The sequence below is a fragment of the Mastigoproctus giganteus genome, chromosome 2 (genome assembly GCF_048544385.1).
Source record: "Mastigoproctus giganteus isolate SK-2022 chromosome 2, ASM4854438v1, whole genome shotgun sequence".
Classification (NCBI taxonomy): Eukaryota; Metazoa; Arthropoda; class Arachnida; order Uropygi; family Thelyphonidae; genus Mastigoproctus; species Mastigoproctus giganteus.
The window spans coordinates 97,586,191-97,607,246 of record NC_143576.1 but is presented as its reverse complement, the minus strand read 5'-3'; the positions used below and the strand labels follow the sequence as shown (position 1 = coordinate 97,607,246).

General features: G+C 39.6%; 1 protein-coding gene across 2 annotated transcripts in view; it reads right to left on the bottom strand.

Moving 5' to 3' along the window:
* raptor (regulatory associated protein of MTOR complex 1) overlaps positions 1-21,056 on the bottom strand; it is a 638,589-nt gene that overhangs the window by 240,790 nt on the left and 376,743 nt on the right. Inside the window, exon 21 of one of the 2 annotated variants that reach the window (XM_090389485.1) lies at positions 5,220-5,372. In XM_090389485.1, coding sequence (XP_090245611.1) covers positions 5,220-5,372 — 153 coding nt within the window. The remainder of the gene's footprint in view (positions 1-5,219; positions 5,373-21,056) is intronic. The other variant, XM_090389491.1, reaches the window with a different exon arrangement.

Sequence of the window (21,056 nt, the reverse complement as noted above, 5' to 3'; positions counted from 1 at the left end):
TTTGCAGTCTAGTATTATTTTCATTGTGAAAGCTTATCTTGGACTTTCACTTTAAGCTTATCTTCAAGCTGGACCATGAAGTTCAGCTTTGGCAGATGTGGAGCACTCAGCAATAGCTGAGTGCTCCACATCCGCCAAACGGATCGCCCTCTTGTGTTCGGAAAGGTGGTTTTCAAGCCGCCTTCCGGTTTCCACGAAGTAGCAGCTAGTGCAGTCACGGCAAGAGATGCAGTAGACCAACCAGCTCTGCAGTAGGGTGGGGACAGGTGTTTTTACGTTGGAAATGAGGGATCGTAGTTTTCTCCCTGGGAGTTGGAGGCACTTTATCCCATGCGATTTTAAAATCCTACAGACCTGTTGTGATATGTTTGGGTAGTATGGGATAAAGGCACTCGTGGTTGAGTCACCACTTTGGATGTTTCTGTTGGTTGCCACGTGGTCGTGTGCCTGTAGGTCACACCTGTCAAGGGTATTGATGGGATAGCCACACCTCGCAAGGTCCGCTTTGACTCTAGCGATCTCTGTGCGCCTCTCACTTACAGAGCTAGAGTGTGTCCAGGCGTGAGTCAGCAAGGTTCGCACAGTGGCAAGAAGATGACTACGTGCATGGCAAACATTGCAATGGAGGAGTTAGAGGGTCGTGCATTTACAAACGTACCAGATCCCATTGCCTTTTGGTGTCGCTACGTGGACAATGTGTTTGTAGTTATCCCTAGAGATTCAGGTCAACGAATCTTAGCCCACCTCAACTCTCTGTCGCCTTTCATAAAATTCACGATCGAGCTAGAGTCGAAAAACACGATACCATACCTAGACACCCTTGTCCGGAGTGAGGGCACGTGCTTGAAGACGACAGTCTATCGTAAACCTATGTGTGCTGGCCAATTTACTAACTTCCGGTCAGAACACGCACGTAGTCATCTTCTTGCCACTGCGCGAACCTTGCTGACTCGCGCCTGGACACACTCTAGCTCTGTAAGTGAGAGGCACACAGAGATCGCTAGAGTCAAAGCGGACCTTGCGAGGTTTGGCTATCCCATCAATACCCTTGACAGGTGTGACCTACAGGCACGCGACCACGTAGTGACCAACAGAAACATCCAAAGTGGTAACTCAACCACGAGCGCCTTTATCCCATACTACCCAAACATATCACAACAGGTCTGTAGGATTTCAAAATCGCATGGGATAAAGTGCCTCCAACTCCCAGGGAGAAAACTACGATCCCTCATTTCCAACGTAAAAACACCTGTCCCCATCCTACTGCAGAGCGGGTTGGTCTACCGCATCTCTTGCCGTGACTGCACTAGCTGCTAGCTACTTCGTGGAAACTGGAAGGCGGCTCGAAAAACGCCTTTCCGAACACAAGAGGGCGATCCGTTTGGCGGATGTGGAGCACTCAGCTATTGCTGAGCACGTCTGGGCAACCCACCACGACATTACATTGACCCCACACCCCAATGTCATGATTGTGGATAACTCCCGCCATTATCTGCACCGCGCCTGGTTGGAATCGTTAAACATCAAATGCTCCAGTACCTCAATGAACAGGAACAGTGGTTGTCACGTCCACCCTATCACCGAAGCAATAGTCCTGTCCATTGACAAGCGCTGGCCACGTCCACATAAGTCACAGCCACAGACTTCAACCTCAAACAACTAGCCATGCGCTTCTCATACCAGATTGGCAGTACACGCCTCCATTCTAACTGTCATTTTATGTTTTGTTTCAACTGAAGAAGGTTGTCTAACCAACCGAAAGCTTTGTATGTTTATATGTTTCTATATATATGATTAAACCTGTTACAATTCGTTCTGAGAAAGCCGTAATTTTATTTTACCAATATGAATCCGCAGCGCATAGGCCTTTTTAACCATAGAAGGTTATCAAATTGTAGCAGGATACTTAATGATTTTGTAATAACTGAAAGCAAAGTGGAGGAGAAATTGTTGAAGTTAAACATAAGAAAAGCACCTGTGGTGGATGGGATCTATCCAGTTATATTAAAGGAGGCGGCAAAGCAACTAAGCAAACCCTTAGCCATAATTATGAGAGCATCCTTGGATTCAGGGGAGGTCCCCACGGACTGGAGATGTGCAAATGTATCCCCAATTCACAAAGGGGGATCGAAGGGTGACACGAATAATTACAGACCAGTTAGTTTAACTTCTGTTCCGGGTAAAATAATGGAGTCACTGGTTAAAGATGCATTGCAGGATCATCTAGACAAGACAGCAGCAATAATTCAGACACAGCATGGGTTTGTTAAGGGAAAGTCTTGTCTGACAAATTTGATAGGATATTATGATGTGGTTACAAAGGAACTTGATGCAAAAAATAATTTTGATATCATATATTTGGATTTCAGGAAAGCTTTTGACACTGTTGTGCATGGAAGACTATTGTATAAATTGGAGCAGAATGGTATTAAGGGTAAGTTGCTACAATGGATAAAAGGATGGTTAAGTGGGAGAAGACAGAGGGTGGTAATCAATGGGTGCTGCTCTTCGTGGACTAATGTTATTAGTGGAGTCCCACAGGGTTCGGTGTTAGGTCCACTGTTGTTTTGTATATTTATCAATGATATTGATGAAGGTATATCAGGCTTAATGTCGAAGTTTGCAGATGATACAAAGGTTGGCAGGGTTGTTAATGACAGTAATGGCAGTGTGCTACTGCAATAGGATCTAGATAATTTGGGCAGATGGGCTAAGAAGTGGCAACTGAAGTTTAACCTTGACAAATGCAAAGTACTACATATGGGTAGAAGTAACCCCAGAGAAACGTACCAACTGTGTGGTACTACACTTAAGGTGGCAGAAAATGAAAAAGACCTGGGAGTAATTGTGCAGTCAGATGTGAAGTTTTCTGAGCAATGCAGACAGGCTGCCAGGGCAGGTCATGGGGTTTTGTCAATGATATATAGGAATTTTGCTAGCAGGGAGAAGGAGGTGATTGTCCCTCTGTATAAGGCAATAGTCAGGCCACGTCTTGAGTACTGCGTACAGGTCAGGAGGCCTCATTTTAGGAAGGATGTAGATTTACTTGAGCATGTACAGAGAAGGGCAACAAGATTTGTGAGGGGAATGAAGGGATCCTCTTACCAAGAGAGGCTTAAGTTCTGAAAATTGCAGTGGCTGGAGACTAGGCACCTGCACGGTGATCTGATTGAGGTATATAAGGCCTTGAATGGGTTGAGCACGCTGAATTCTGATGGGATCCTTCCACTTGTTTAGATTACGAACCTAAGGTGGCATGAATTCAAATTAAGAAAAGACAGATGTAGAATAGATGTGCAGAAATTTGCCTTTAGCCAGCGGGTGGTTAATTGCTGGAACAAACTTCCATCTGTCGTTGTGGAAGTTGACAGGTTAAATAAATTTAATGAGGAACTAGACAGGCATTTGGAGGGAATGATGTGATTTTTTTTATTTTATTTTTTATTTATATTTTTTTTTTTAATTTTTATTTTTTTAATTTATTTATTTTATTTTATTTTATTTATTTTTTTGGTTGATGCTGCATAAGCTCATACAGTTGCTTTCTTGCATCACATGCCACTACTACTACTACTATTACTTCACAATATAGAGTCTTTCTTATTTGTATTTCATCTTTCACCAAATACGGAGGATGCGGAAAGGTCAGGGAATGACCACTGCATATCCCCGAGCAATATGGCCTTAGTTGCTAATGCTCCTAAAAACCAAATAACAACAACAACATTTCATCAGAAAATGAGGATGGCTAGTCAATTGGTCTTTTGCACCCCACAGCCTTTATCTACAAAGAATGTTCTTATTTTGGACATGTCCTATTAGCTGAACAAGCAATATCTTTTGAAACTGCTTGTCACGTAGGTTATTTTGACATGGATCTATCACCTTCATCAAGATGAAACTATTCACAATTGATACTATGACAACTGAGACCACTTCGGCGGCTTTCAGCTGAATGAATATAACTTACAGTAATGGTTAGCTCTGCCTACAGCACACGTTTCTTGAGTATTTACAAATTGCAACTGGCTTTTCAATTTGAAAACCTTTTACTTTTCCTTACTTTTACCTTTCGATATTCCTCATTTCAAAAACCAAAGATCCTGTGTTTTTCAACTTTAGTGATAATCACTTCCTGTTTCCCATAACAGTGCCTGTTAGGTTTATATTTACTTTATAAATTTCTTCTGCTAGTTGGACACTATCATAAAAGTGGACAGTGAATGAATGAAATCTACTACTCTCAATACTGCAATCAGTTTTTCGATGAGATGAAACAATCCTTGAGGTGAAAGTCAAGTCTATGAAGCTGTCAGCAGTAGGCCTTCCAAAATATGACACAATAGCAGACTGTAACCAGTTCCCAGACAGGTTTGGTTATTTGATTTTTTATGAGGCACTGACAGCTTAGGACATAATGTGTCAAGTTGATTCTGAGATAGGTAAAGAAATACACGAAGGCCCCACTTTGTTGGCTTTTGGGGGTTATAATATGAATGATATTCTATCCTTGAAACCAACAGTGCTTTAATCTAATGCAGTACTTCTTTCTGGAACAAAATATTTGTGAAACTTTACATCTAGATAATGGTTGGTAATCGATATCAGGTTGATTGAAATTCTACCCTCAAAACCAAAAGTGCTTTAATCTAATGCAGTATTTCTTCACGGAACAAAATATTGACAAAACTTTCTATCCAGATAATTGACAATATATATTTTTTTTATTTAAAGCCCCTACTTTCAATTCCTTTTGTTCTCTCTTTTGTAGTGGACAGAGATGCAACATCCAAAATATCTGCAGAAATCTCTTCCTGCTTAATATTTTTTTTTAAAAAGCAGAATTCTGTCTCCATTCTTCAGACCAATATTCTGTTATATCTGCATTTCTAAATATTTCACTTTAACACAAGGTATACAATACTCTGTTAGCTACTAAACTTGAAAAAAAAAAAAAAAGAAAAATGCCACCTATCACTAAAAATTGAATATAAACATCAATAAACACTGATTTACTTTTTTCAAATAGTTTATATGAAAAATAAACTGATTGCACCAGCACAATGGAAAAACATTCATAATCAGAAACACTGATGGTTGTAGTGGCTGCAACATCAGACAGGAAGTGGGATTTTATGATGTTGCAACCAACACAACATTCAATATAAAGGGTTAACAAACAAAAGACAGAAAGCAAAAAAACTTCACTATTTCTTTACCCTATTCTTTACCCTATCCTTATTTACCCTAATCACAGGCTGCTGGAAATACTTGGTACACCATTCAACAAATTCAGTTGTAACCAAAGGAATTCTCTGTTTCTCTGATGCCTGATCTTCTCCATCTTCAATAGACTGGTCTTTGGTTTGTCCCTATAAACACAATTTAAAAAATAATAATAAATTAACACATACCTGATAATGAATAAACAGATCTGATCAAAAAGTTCTGAGACTACTTAAAAAAAAATTATAAGCAGTTCCCTTAACAGCAGTTTTCCTCTGATGATATGCAAGTGTTGTAATGTTTCTGTGACTTCTGGAAGCAGTATTGGGTTTTCAAGTGCGAGCTAGTTCACTTCTGCTATCACATTTTGTTGGATGGTTGGAATGTTATCAAAGTTCCATTCTGAGTTTGGGGAAGTGAAAAAAGGATCTATTTCCACCATTTCAGCTCCACACACAGTTCTTAACAGTGACCCTTTTTTTCATCATTCAACATCTTGGAATAAATTTTTTTTTTTTTTTTTTTTTCTGACACTCGAAAAACAAAGTTTTGGACAAAACTGCCTTAACTGATCCAAATGAGTTTCCCAGTTCATTAATTGGCAATCAAAATGGATAATTTCATTATTGCTTGAAGCTGAATGCTGGTACCTTCAACAGATTTACTTAGGTTTTGGAAATGTTTCATCCACAGATAAATGACAACCTTATTTCACAAACACCACCAAATGCAGTTGTCAACATATAATGCCCAGAAGTTGTTCTGTATCTGTATTCATTACAACTGTGACAGAGGCCTGCAACATGTCTAAACTCCAACACATTCTGCTCATTACTGGTATGTGGAGTGGAAAGAGGCTTGAACCAGTAACATGGTGTTTCTGCACATATTCTTACTCATTAGCTTGGCTAATGAGTAAGTGAAGTGGTAGAGACAGAATACCCTACCACTTCTTCCGTAATAAATAGCATTAGAATTTTTTTAATCAGAGCTTGTGTACAGTGTACTTTGGTTGATACTCATTTTGACATAAATTGTAATTGTATAATCATCCACACATCATAGACCTGACATAATCCTTAATCAGGTCTACGAGGTATGGTAATAAAGTTTCCTGATTGGAGTGTTGCGTTCATGTTCAATGAGTCTGAAAATAAAGTAAAGTGGTGAAGTGATTACAAGTAACAACCAGTTTTTTTAGTAGTGCTAATGTTCTGTGTCACAATTTTGCAGTGGAGCAACAAATGAATAAGCAAATTTTCCTTTAAACAGAAAATCTGCAACAGAAAGGTAGAAATGTTAAAAACTGTGTATAATGTGTTTGATACCAGTGTGTTTGAAGTAGCCCAAAGACGGATGTTTATTGTTTGCAATGACCCAAGAAGTGGATGTCTGTCAACCTTTTGAAATGAGGACGGAGTTGTAAAAGTTTGGGAAATTGTGAAAAGACTTATTTGATATTCACAATGAACAGAAGCAATGAAGAATGTCATAATATGATGACTTCATCCAGACTTGTCAAGGCAATCCTAATTTCCTTGACTGTATTGTCACTGGAGACGAGTGTTAAGTGTTTCAGTGCATCCAGAGATGAAGCAACATAGCATCCAATGGACTTCAAAATCATCACTAAAGTTTAAAAAGCTTTGTTTATATTAGTCCAGGATCAAGAAAATGCTGATTCTTCTTTTTGACATACAGAATGATTCGCAAGGAATTTGTACACGAGTGTGCGGGGACTCAATGCTGCATTCTACATAAAGGTGCTTTAAAGACTATTGAAGTGACGTAACTGCCAAACCAAACGTCATCTCTTTGGACAACACCGCTAACTCTTTTCAGAAACTTTTAAAATGGTGTAATAAGTAAAATAAACCAATTTAAAAATCAAACCATTTTTTAGCTCCTTCACTTTGTGTTCTTTTTATTTTATCAATCTGGGAACTTTACTGCTACACCTCATATAATGTATTGTATTTGTAAAATAATAAGAGGAGTTTCCCCCAATATAATATGTAGAACACTTCCGTATGATACTCTCCAGTAATTAAAACGAAAAAAATCGAAAAACTTACATTAGAGTAAAAAATATTTAAAAACCAATTAAACACAATTAAAATCAATTTAATTGGTTTTTAATTATTTTTTACTCTGTAAATTTTCCGATTTTTTCGTTTTAATTTCTAGAGAGTATCATACGGAAGTGTTCTACGTACTATATTGAGGTAAACTGTTATAATTTTACAAATATTAATATCAGCATATTGAGCATTACAGCTCTGTTGTTGTTGTGTTGTTTGTTATTTAGTTTTTAGGAGCATTAGCAACTAAGGCCATACTGCTCCGGGATATGCGGTGGTCATTCCCTAACCTTTCCACATCCTCCGTATTTGGTGGTGACGGACTCGAATCCCGGTCTAATCAAGAAGTATGTGCTACGCACTGCTGCTCCTTCCCACCTGGCTACGGAGGCGCCTATTACAGCTCTGATTCATACTATCTAATGTATTGTATTAAATAATAAAACGTATTCAGGCTTACTGTACTTTAACAAGTTTCAAATAGCTGTGAATAAATTAAGAGTTATTCATTGCTCGACAAAATATATACAACATATTACATAATTAGTTTATTATATTAACACAGCCATTCCAATGTGAATTGGAATATCATTGGTTTGGCTGAAACAAGAATAAATGAATCACTTAAGTTTATCAAGTGGAAATTTGCTGTATACCAATGAAAACAGTGAAAGGAGTGAAGGTGGAGTTGGCTTTCTGGCCCATAAAGATATAAAAAAACAACATTTTGGAATTAAATAAAAAGTACATCACCAAGGGAGTCAAGATTACTACTCAGGATTTCTAAGAGGTACAAGATAAAGGTTATAATGATTTATGCATCAACATCAAGTCATGATGATGAAGAGGTTGAAGAAATGTACACTGAAATTGAGTCTTCCAGATGAGCATTGAGTCTTCCAGCTGAGAGGTGTATTCAACTCTGGCAGTAAGCTAGAGATTCTTGTAATAACTGAGAGTAAAGTGGAGGAGAAATTGTTGAAGATAAATACAAGAAAGGCACCTGGGGTGGATGGGATCTATCCAGTTATATTAAAGGAGGCAGCAAAGGAAGTAAGCAAACCCTTAGCCATAATTACGAGAGCTTCCTTGGACTCAGGGGAAGTACCCATGGACTGGAGATGTGCAAATGTGACCCCAATTCACAAAGGAGGATCAAAGGGCGACACAAGTAATTATAGACCTGTTAGTTTAACTTCTGTTCCTGGAAAATTAATGGAGGCACTGGTTAAAGAAGCACTGCAGGATCATCTAGACAAGACTTCAGTTATAGCTCAGACACAGCATGGTTTTGTTAAGGGCAAGTCTTGCCTGACCAATATGATTGGATACTATGATGCAGTCACAAAAGAACTGGATGCAGGGAATAACATTGATATTATATACTTGGATCTTAGAAAGGCTTTTGATACTGTTGCACATGGAAGACTGCTGCACAAATTGGAGCAGTGTGGCATTGGAGGCAAATTGCTGCTATGGATAAAGAGGTGGTTGAGGGGGAGAAGACAGAGAGTGGTAATCAATGGAAACTGCTCATAGTGGACTAATGTTATTAGTGGAGTCCCTCAGGGTTCAGTATTGGGTCCATTATTGTTTTCTGTATTTATAAATGATATTTATGATGGTATATCAAGCTTAATGTCCAAGTTTGCAGACGATACGAAAGTTAGCAGGGTTGTCAAGGACACTACTGACACTATGCTAATGCAGCAGGATCTGGAAAGGTTAAGCAGATGGGCTGAGAGGTGGCAAATGAAGTTTAACATTGACAAATGTAAAGTATTACATATGGGAAACAGCAACCCCAGAGCAACGTATCAACTCTGTGGTACCACAGTGGGAATCATCCACGTTGGAGGAGCCTAAAGGAATACATGTGCATGGTCCCTCCAGTTCATCTGTATCGGGTGGACATGGGGGAGATGGAGAGACTCCGAGATGGGAGTCGATACTGAGTTCCCCACTTGAAGATGATCCTGTACTTGGACGGGTTCCGGAGGTATTTGAAATGTGTTCTGTAGTTTCTAGGGTTAAAAAAGCCCTTACTGATTTTCTGTTCTCAGAGGCTAGTGGGGTTACAACTGCTGCTTCTGGACGTATTTTGGGCTTCTGTGCCGATTTGGAGGCAGTGAATACTACCTTACTGGTGGAAAATGAACATTTGAGGGTACGTTCAGCCGAGCTAGAGACTCGTGCAGAGCTTTTTGGAAATTTACTGAAGACGCAGACCGAATTTGGTAAATTGCGTCCTGGACATAAAACATTTGTCACTATGTCTAGTCTGAGCGGGGGAACATGTTCCCAAACTGTAGCAAGGGACCAACCAGAGAGTATGCCATCTACAAAGGACACCAGAGAAGAGAAGTCAACAGAAGTTCCCTTGGATCCTACCTTGCCTGATGGCACAGTGTATGAAAAATCTCTAGCCTTGAAGACAGCATTAGAGAATGTTTTCAAAGAACCATCAAACAGAATTACAACAGGTATTAGATCGCGGATTGCAAACATTTTTAGTAAGATGGAAGCCATGCTGATAGAGACCTTCCTGGAAAATGAAAAGGCAAACGTGAAGATACAAATCTACGAACAATGTGGGGCAAATCAAATGCAACAGCGTGCCCCAACATATGTCCAGGCGCTGAGGAATGGCTCAAACCAGTTACAACCAAACGAAGAAGGGCAACAAGAAAAAAGGCAACCACTCTTGAAAACACCAAACTTGGTGGTTCTCAGACCGACAACCCTGGAAAACGCTGAAAATGTCCAATCCAGCGAAGAACTGAAGGTTAAATTTATGAAAGAGATGAAAGATGACTTGAGGACTACTAGAATTAAAACAATAAGAAAAACAAGAAGCACGGGACTAATAATAGAAACAGAAAATAAGGAAGATATACAGGCAATAATGGAAAACCCAAAACTTATCAAGTTAGGGCTAACAGCGGAGCCGCCAAAAAAGCGTGGGCCTTCAATTATAATATTTAATGTAGACCAAGACGTAACGCCTGAACAACTAGCAACTGAAATTGTCACCAGAAATTTTAAGGAATTTAGCCCAGGAAGAACAAAAAAAATGCACGGTAACACCAAGGTATTCAACCGGTACCAGATCGGGAACCAATAGGAACTGGGTAGTTGAACTAGACCCATCTGCATGGCAACAGCTGAAAAACTGCAACAGAATATATATAGAATGGGGATCCCACCGGTTCCGGGGGCATGCAGCGGTGCCGAAATGCTTTTGGTGCTGCAAGTTCGGACACACAACCCACACCTGTACTCAGACAACGCCTACTTGCGGCCATTGCTCTGGCAAGGGCCATGAGTACAAAACTTGCCCCAACAGGGAACAGGATCCAACCTGTGCCAATTGTAAAGCAGCCAAAATGGAATACACACATTCGATCAGAGATCCAAACTGCCCGGTCTATATCAAAGCAAAGGGTCAATACCAAAAGAGAACCGACTATGGAGACAAACAATAAGAAATATAATACATCCAAAATAGAGATCATCCAACAAAATGCGCAAAGAGCCAGAGCAGTGGCAGAACAGCTAAGGATAAAAGCTGACGAAATCAATGCAGACATTCTCATACTCCAGGAGCCGTACACCCACTCTAAACGGGTGTGTGGATACCCAATCACATATAAGATAGTACACGATGAGGAAGATACCCCTTGGGCGGCGGTAGTGGTACGCAACCCAGACTACACAGTCACGAAAGTTAAACAACTATGCTCGTCATGGGCAGCTTGTGCCCACGTATTGACGCCACTAGGCCAGTTCTACATAGTGGCACTGTACTGTAGACCAGGGGAGGACATTACCCCAGCTACACAATACCTTCAAGTTTTGGTAGACTTGCTCCCAGACGAGAAAATAATTATAGGGGGAGATGTCAATTGCCGATCCCCCACCTGGCACAGCCTGACTCCGGACAGAAGCGGAACTCGGAACGGGCAAATACTAGACGAATATCTTTCTAACTCCACGATCATGGTACTAAATCGGCCACACCAACTGCCCACGTTCTGTAACACACTGTGGGAGGCCACGATCGGCGTCACGCTGTCCACTAGGAACGTAGCAGGCTATATTAAGGATTGGCTTGTTCGGGATTCGTGGACAACGTCCGATCACAGAGTGATTACCTATCAGATAGCAAGGTCACTTGACAGAGCCCCAATATCGAAGCAAATACAGAGCCGATATGCCATCCGCAAAGCAAATTGGGAACGTTTTAAGGAAATCCTAATACCAGCAACGGCCCAACATCTAACTGAGACAAATCAGCTCGAGGAACCCAATAAAACCCAAACTAAAGTAACCAAGATAATAACAGAAGCCAGCAACGCAGCAATAAAAAGAAGAAGCCCGATCCGGGGGGCTGTCCCGTGGTGGACCCTGGAAATTCAACAGCTCAGACAGGAAACAATTACAAGAAGAAAACAATTCCAGCGGGCAAGGCGTACATGGCCGGCCCATGAGGTTGAAGCTTTAAGGGAAAGATATAGAGAAGCCAGAAACAGCTACACAAATGCGATCGTCAAGAGAAAACGCAAGGCCTGGGAGACCTTTGTAAGCACAACAGGGAACACCGAACCCTGGGGTGTGGTATACAAGATAGTGACGAATAAACTTCCCAGGGGGGAAGTCATTTCAACCACCCAGACACCACAAGGTGATTATACCACCACGTGGCAACAATCTATAAGCAATATATTGGATGCCATCTTCCCGAAACCAATAGAGCCATCACTGCCAGAGCAACTTATCATCTGTCAAGATAATGAAGTTTACTCAACAGACACTCAGGAGCCACCCTTCACACGGGATGAACTACAACAAATGGCAACCACGATAAGAAATAATAAATGTCCAGGCCTGGACTACTTAGAACCCGAAATTATTAAGAAGACCGTGGAGATCGTTCCAGACCTCCTCTTACACCTATATAACAGCTGCTTGGCTAAGGGCATCTTCCCCAAAAAATGGAAGACAGCAAAGGTAAAATTAATCGCCAAAAATTCGAACAATCCACCCCACCTGCCAAACTCCTATCGGCCAATAGCCCTACTGCTGGTTGCAAGCAAACTGCTTGAAAGACTACTCTGTACAAGGATAAATCAGCATTACCAGGCAGCGAAACTCACAGAGACATCACAATACGGATTCAAGAAGGGTTCGTCTACTGTGGAAGCCTTGCGTAGCCTATCGGAATCAGCAGCAAACTGCAATAATAAATATCTTCTAGCCATCTCTGTTGACTTCGCTGGGGCGTTCGACACCATTTGGTGGCCGAGCGTACTGGCAAGACTAAGGCTGGCACATGTGCCGATCAACTTATATTCCATAATTAGGTCTTATCTCTCCGAGAGACGCATCATCGTGGAAGCACCTTATGGTAGAGTGAATCGTGATGTCCACAGAGGCTGTCCCCAGGGTTCTGTTCTGGGGCCGCTCCTGTGGAATATGGTTTTGGATGGGTTCTTGGCTTTGCACCTTGGTGATGTGCGCTCCCAGGCCTTTGCTGATGATTTGGTCCTCACCATTGCTGCAGATAGTCGGGCCCAGCTAGAGGAAAAGGCCAATCAGGCAATGCTGATATTGCAAAACTGGACCAGAACCCACTGCCTGACGATATCAACAACAAATGTGTCCTCCGTCCTGCTAAAAGGCAAGCTTGATATACGTAGACCGCCACAAATAAAGGTGGGACCTACCACAATAAAATTAGTGACCCAGTTAAAATATTTAGGAGTTATACTGGATGGTAATCTTACTTTTAAACACCATCTAACTTATATCAGAGCCAAAATCAAAAGATACTCTGGATTGGTGGCTAGGATCGTCAAGCGGGACTGGGGGTTAAACCAACGCACCCTGTCATTGTTTTATAAAACAACCTTCCTACCGATCATCACTTATGCCTCAGCAATATGGTTTTCCAAAACAGGAACTGTAGTAAACCGACGCATCCTTGATGCAACGCAAAGAACAATCCTACTGACAGTTACACGTGCTTGTAGGACAACCAGTACCCACGCGCTGCAGGTCTTGGCCGGAGCTCTTCCCCTTGACTTAGAGATCATGCGTAGGGGAAAGAACTACCACATAGAGAAAGGAAAACACCTGATGCAAGTTTGGCAGGAGCGCTGGGCCAACTCAAATAAGGGAAATATCACCAGGAAATTCATTCCGAACATCGACAGGATGTACCCCAGTCCCCCAACTTGGTTTCAACCTGGCTTATACACCACCTATTTATTGACTGGTCACGGGGCCTTTACAGCCAAGCTGGCAGCGCTGGGGATTGAGGTGGATCCGAGATGTGCCTGTGGGGAGCTTGAGTGCTGGGAGCACATTATGTATGATTGCACCCATTATGAGGACCTCAGGTGCAGACTGATCACTGCAATACACTACCTCCCCAAGAACTTGGAATCACATCTATTGGACTCACTTGAGGAATACAGGGAGCTAAAGGAATATGCCCAAAAACTATTTGGTAGGCGTAAAACATTGATAGCCATCTACAGAAGATAAAAAAAAAAAAAAAACACAGAATATGCGTGGAGAGGACTCAAGGAGAACCTCGCCCAGGAACCTGCTTACTACTAATCATCTAAAACCAGCGATCGCAAGAATAACCCCATGGAGCTGTGGATCTTCCCATGATGAAGAGAACCACAGCCATAGCTAACAGACCAACAATGGACCTGACCAGTGTTCATAGCTGAGGAAAAATATGGCTACCAATGACAGAGAAGACCAACGAAGATAGAGAAACTCCAAGTTGCTGCCTCAACGGAGCCATATTGGCTCTATGCTCTGCACTCTCTTGTGCAGTGCAATTCTTTTACTCCCACACCCGGCAGGGGAGGGAGGTGACGGCTTGCTGTCACCTCTCTTCCCTGCCACACCATTTCTTCCCTCTGGTGGGGCATGGGCATGCCTCACTGAAAAATTGGGGGTCACCTACCCTATCGACCCTCTTCTTCCTATTTCACCCACCAGCCTTCATTCTCCCCTCCCAGCACTTTTTCTTGCACAGCGTATAGCCCTACACGTCCAAATTTAAATACACCAAAAAATTTCGCCCAACCTTTTAGGCACTTCAGAAACAGGCTTTCAGCGTCAAACCCCATATTAGTGCTTTAATGTAAGTGATTTAAAATCAACCGCGGTCGTTCCAATTTTTTTTTTTTTTTTTTTTTTAAGGTCCTAGCCACTAAAATCCCAGGAAAGTAAGTGGCAGGACCTGCCAGAGTACAATTGACTCAATGGTAACACCCGGCTAGCCTCCACGTGGCGAGGTATGGACAACGTCTGGTCCCATTAGGGGCCTGGCGTCCAATAAGCCGGATAAACAATGGGCACAACATATAACACTACTCATGACCCACACACTTCTAAATCTCTGGCTTTGACAGGGTACTGTCACCGATACATAGAACATTCGCGGAGATGGGAGAAATCCCAGGAGCCGCTAGACCCTCAATATACCTCATACCTCATAGTGGTAGAGAATGAAAGGGACCTGGGGATGGTTGTGCAGGCAGATATGAAGTTTTCTGAGCAGTGCAGACGGGTTGCAAGAGTAGCTCATGGTGTATTGTCGATGATATATAGAAATTTTTCTAGCAGGGATAAGGAGGTGATTATTCCCTTGTATAAGGCAATGGTCAGACCACAGACCACACCTAGAGTACTGTATACAGGTCTGGAGGCCTCATTTCAAGGAGGATGTAGAGATGCTGGAACGAGTACAGAGAAGGGCAACAAGATTAGTGAATGGAACAAAGTTGTGGTCTTACGAAGAAAGGCTTAAGTTTTGCAAATTACAGTGTCTGGAGACTAGGCACCGGCGAGGTAATCTGACTGAGGTGTATAAAGCCTTGAATTGTTTGAGCATGCTCAATGCTTATGGGATTCTTCCTCTTGCTCAGAATAATCACCTGAGAGGGCATAAATTCAAATTGAGAAAGGACAGATATAGGATAGATGTGAGGAAATTTGCCTTTAGCCAGTGGGTAGTTGGTTGGTGGAATAGACTTCCATCCCTTGTTGTGGAAGTTGATAGCCTAAATAAGTTTAAGGCTCAGCTGGACAGGTATTTCGAACGAACAGAGGGGTGAAGTAGAAGTGGTTATTTTTTATTTATTTCGGGGTTTTTTTTTGGCTGATGCTGCATAAGCTTGCTTTCTTGCATCGAATGCCTCTACTAATGCTAATGAGCAGAAACCCCACTACACATTATCATTATGGGGACTACAATGGAAAGAGACAAAACAGTGGAGAAAGGGGAACTATAGGAAATTTTGTAATTGGCAAAAGAAATGAAACAGGTGAAAGACTTGTGGAATTTGCAGAATCTCGAGGAATGTTAGTAATGAACACTTTTTTTCAAGAAAAGAGTGAACAGAAAGTGGACATGGAAGAGCTCAAATGGATTAACAATGGATCTGTTCGTTCGAAATACCTGTCCAGTTGAGCCTTAAACTTATTTAGGCTATCAACTTCCACGACAAGGGATGGAAGTCTATTCCACCAACCAACCACCTACTGGCTAAAGGCAAATTTCCTCACTAACAGAAGATATATTGTGAATGATGTTACTATCCTGAACAAGGTAAATGTTGGAAGTGATCACAGAATGGCAAGATGTACACTTGATATAAATGTAAGAAAAGAAAGGAAAAAACTGACTTGAGTAAATAATGCGAAGGTCTTTGAGATAACAGAAGAGGAGGAAAAAGCAGTATGTACTGGAACTTAAGAACAAGTTTGAGCTTCTGCAGACTGCTCCAGAGCAAAATATCGATGAGGATTATTACAACTTTCTGAAAGTGATAAAGCCCAAGAAATCTATAGGTAAAAAGAAATCCCAAATAAGAAAAAATTAGTCAAGAAACTTGTCACGATGAACCAAAAATGATAAATGAAGAGCAAGATAAACACTGACAATGAGAAAATTGAGTGTACTGAGTTATGCAAAGCCATTAAAAAGAACTCAGAGAGGACATAAGATTTAACACAAGAAAAAGTAGAACAAGCATTAAGGGAAAACAAAGGATGAAAATCAGCAGTCATGAGCAGTAATACAGAAAAACAAATGATACTGAAACTGAAGAATAGCAATAGTGTACTTATAAATAGTAGAGAAGGCATAATTCAAATAGCAGAAGTCTACTATAGAGAATTTTACAATGGGCGAGGGAATGATGCCAGCAGCAGGGAAGATGGATCGCAAATTAGTAACACATACGACATACCCGATATCCTTCTTGATAAGGTAGAACATGCATTGAAGAAAATCAAGAATCAGAAAGCCCCGGAGGAAGATGAAGTTACTGTATTGTTAAAATTGAGTGGAAAACACATGACACAAAAACTGACAAGACTCTTCACAAAATACATTAGAAGAGGTGTGCACCTAAGGAGTGGAATTATGCAATAATAGTTTTGCTGCATAAGAAAGGAGATAAATCAGAAACTGTAAATTATAGACCAATTAGCTTATTATCCCACATCTACAAGTTGTTCACAAGGGTCTAACAGATTTTAGGCTATGGATTAGAAAGAATACTTGAAGAGAATCAACCAAAAGAGCAAGCTGGCTTTAGGACAGGATTCTCAACTAGGGATCACCTTCATGTAATATCACAGCTAATGGAGAAAGTAAATGAATATAAAACACCATAATGCCTGGCATTTATGGATTATGAAAAGGCATTTGACTCCAAGGCAGCATAAGGCAAGACTAGACAAAGACAGTAGCAAATTTAAAATTGAGAAAGGAGTTTGACAAGGAGACGCACTATCTCTGAAGTTGTTTACCGCTGCCCTTGAGGAAGCTTTCAGAAGATTAGACTGGTTGCAGGAAGGAGTCAATGTGAATGGAGAGTACCTAAACCATTTATAATTTGCAGATAACATTGTGATCATAAGCCATGATCCCAAAGAATTAGAGGAAAATCTTAATCAGTTATGCAGAGTTAGTAAGGATTTTTGACAAAAGATGAATGTGGCTAAAACAAAAGTAATGATGAACAAGTATGCCACAAAAAGGGATATAATCATTGAATGAGCAGTAATTGAAAAGGTGGATTCATATACTTGTCTGAGACAAGTCATTAGCTGTAATAATGATAAATGGCTGGAAGTCAAGAAAAGAATAAATTTTGGATGGATAGCATTCGGGAAATATAGTCACATACTGAAGAGCAATATCCCAGTTTGTCTGAAATGTAAAATAATGAAACAATGTATACTTCCCACCATGACTTACGGAAGTGAAACTTGGGCACTCATTAAAAGAATGGAAGAGAAGCTGAGAACTGCACAGTGAAGAATGGAATGAATTATATTGGGAATCAGACTATTAGATAAGAAGAGAAACACGTGGATTAGGCAGCAACCTCAAGTAAAAGACATTCTTATCAAAACTAAAGAACTAAAATGGTCTCGGGCAGGACACATAGCTCAAAGACATGACAGATGGACTAAGAAAATAACAGAATAACACCCAAGAGGAGCTAGAAGAAAACCTGGAAGACAACAACGGATGTAGACAGATGAAATTCAGTAAATAGATCGCCACTGCACAAAACAGAAGGAACTTCAAAGTTGCTGGAGAAGCCTTCATCCTGCAGTAGATTGAAAATGGCTGATGATGATGATGATTAACACAGCAATACATACAAATTAATTTTTCCAGAAAGAATTTCTAGAGAACATATAGGAGGATGTATTACTAAATTGTATGAAAAATGGCATATTAGAGATTGGTTATTGCTCGTACTAGTCTGAACGTGACAATTTCTATCCCAGGGTAGCACATCTGAGTTTCCCACTCTCTGTATTCTTAAGTGCTAACTCCCTATAATTTATTTTTTTTTTTTTCTGAAAACTAAACCTCAACACAAATGGGAGAGATCTTGACATTTCTGAGCTACATGGAAAAATCATACGAAAAACTGAATGAAATTACAAACCAACAGTCCAAAATGCTTCAAAGAGCCATACACTACATTAAGTCCTTTTAGGTCACACCTTGTATATTTCATATAAGATAACATAAAGTGGCTGAAGCCATACCTACAAGACGAATGTAATGTTTGATTTTTCATTTCCTCCTTTAAACTTTTAAGAGTAGCATAGTTTAATTACCTTTCATATATTTGTTATTATCATTTAGAAAATTTCTTTTCCAGTTAACAGAGTAAAAGTAAATTTAATAGGTACATTTTATGAAAGCATTTGAGGAAGTCAAGAAATATTCAAAAAACAATAATTTACAATAAAATTCAAGAGTGATTTCAGTTTGAACTTAAAAAAGCTTGAACTAATGATAATATAAAAACATCGGATAAAGAAAACAGTGTACCTATAATATGCCAACATAATTTAAAATTTATAAATATTAATCTAAATTAAAATTTAAATTATAAATTTAAAGTATAAAAAATAATTCCTTGCAAATGACCATCTTCAGATGCTATACATTTGGGCACACTTAAAATAAAATTTTTCTGTAACTGCAGTTAAACTTCATGTGTTATAGAATTTATTTCAAAACTTATGTTATCTTTGAGTTCATTAAGGTGTTCATGATTTTGAATGGTATACCCTCTCCTCTAGGTATCCCCACAAGAAAATGTCAGGTGCTGTCAAATCTGGAGATTGTGCAGACCAGTTAATGCATCCACAGCATGGAAAAAATCAGTTGGAAAGATTTTATCTCAACATATTCATTGTGGCCCTCACTGTGTGGAAGATAACTCAATTTCGTTGAAACCATGACTCCTGTAAATTGATGTGCTCCAGTTATGGTTGGAGAATTTTTTTTTTTTTATCATATACAGTACCATTCATTCATTGCTAATGCCACACCATGATCATCTTCAAAGAAGTACCTCAATTAACATTCTGCACAATTCCACATCATAGAATCATGCACTGGGAGTGCAATTTTCTCTATGACCCACAACTGGCAAATATGTTTATATATATAATAATTTAAATAAAAATGTGATCTGTGAGATATTATAAATTTTGAAATATGACTATTAATAATGAAGGTTTACAATAGTCATTGAAAATAACATTCAAATAACTGTCATTTGATACATTTCTTGTTGTTGTTATTGTTATTTGGTTTTTAGAAGCATTAGCAACTGAGGCCATATTGCTCCAGGATATGCGGTGGTCATTCCCTGACCTTTCCGCATCCTCCGTATTTGGTGGTGACGGGCTTGAACCCCGGTCTAATCAAGAAGCGCGTGCTACGCACTGCTGCTCCTTTCCACCTGGCTACGGAGGCGCCATGATACATTTCTTGGACAAGCTGTAATTTGCAAAGATAGCAAGTAAAGTCTTTCTTCACAATTCAACTCAGTGAAGTTTCGGCAATTTAATGACCACTTTCAGACTCATTTCTGTGGACTGCTGAAAGCAATACTGTACGAGCCCAATCCTTCATATTTGCAGTTCTTCTTATTCATTGCCTGTCACTAATTATTCCACTTTCACAAAATCTTGTCACATGCCTACAAATAATATGTTCAGGAGAAGTGTTCATACCATTTAACCTAAATATGCTCTTCAATTGGCAATATAGCATTAATTTTAAAATGCCTTTCCAACAAATTTGAAAATGCTGTTGAAGTATGCACCTTTTCATGAAGGAAGTTCACTTTTCACCTTCACTCTTAAAAAAATTTACTTTAAGTTCTCAATCTTATCTACGAAAATGCCCAATTTTTCCCATTTAATTTCAGTTTGTTATCTAACTTACATTTAACAAATGAAAAGGAATTTCAACATTTTTTGTCAGTTTCTTGATTCATGGTAACCTACTACATTAATCTACACTCTTACTTATTTTTATTGATAAAACTAAAGTAATGCATTTGTATGATTCAATGTGTGAAAATATTAGTATGAAGTAACTATGGTGAATTTAGGAATTCCTTATGTACCGTAATTTGAAGACTTAAAAATTTGAAAAGTATCCACAGATCATTCACTGAACACTCATGGAATAGTCAAAGCAGAACTACAAAAAAGATTCAGCAAAAAATACCGTCTTTTACACCAGATAGATCACCTTAAGTTTGAACTTAAAAGACAGTTACTACCTACAGCTTGGTCGAATTTCGTTGACCTAAACAACATACGTATTCAAGCAACACATAATCATTTAACACAAAAATATTCATGAAAATGGGACATACTTACAAAAAAAAGCTACAAAACATTCACACAACTTCTGTAGTAAATCCACCAGTAGAACACTATTCAGTTTAGAATATGGTTTTAACTTTGCCATTAGTAATAATAATTATCCTGTCAAAAATGCAATAATAGAATTACAAACCAAATTAGACAACCATCCTGACATATATCGTATTATGCACGAAACCAATATTATTTTCAATTCCCGTTAAACTGTAAACCCAACATTAGCCAACAACAATTAGTTAATATTCACAAGCTAACAGAGAACCCTAACATCATACAAAGACAAAGGAGACACTGTTGCAATCATGGATAAAACTACACATTTGGACAAAATGTTACACGTTCTTTCAGATATCACCACTTATAGGATAGATGACACTTAGTATTACAAGAATTAAAAATAAATTAGATGGTATATTAAGGAGACTTAGAGCTGAGAAACAAATCAGCCTACGCACCCTTCAACAGATAGGTATTTGTTGCAATATTCTACCTCATATA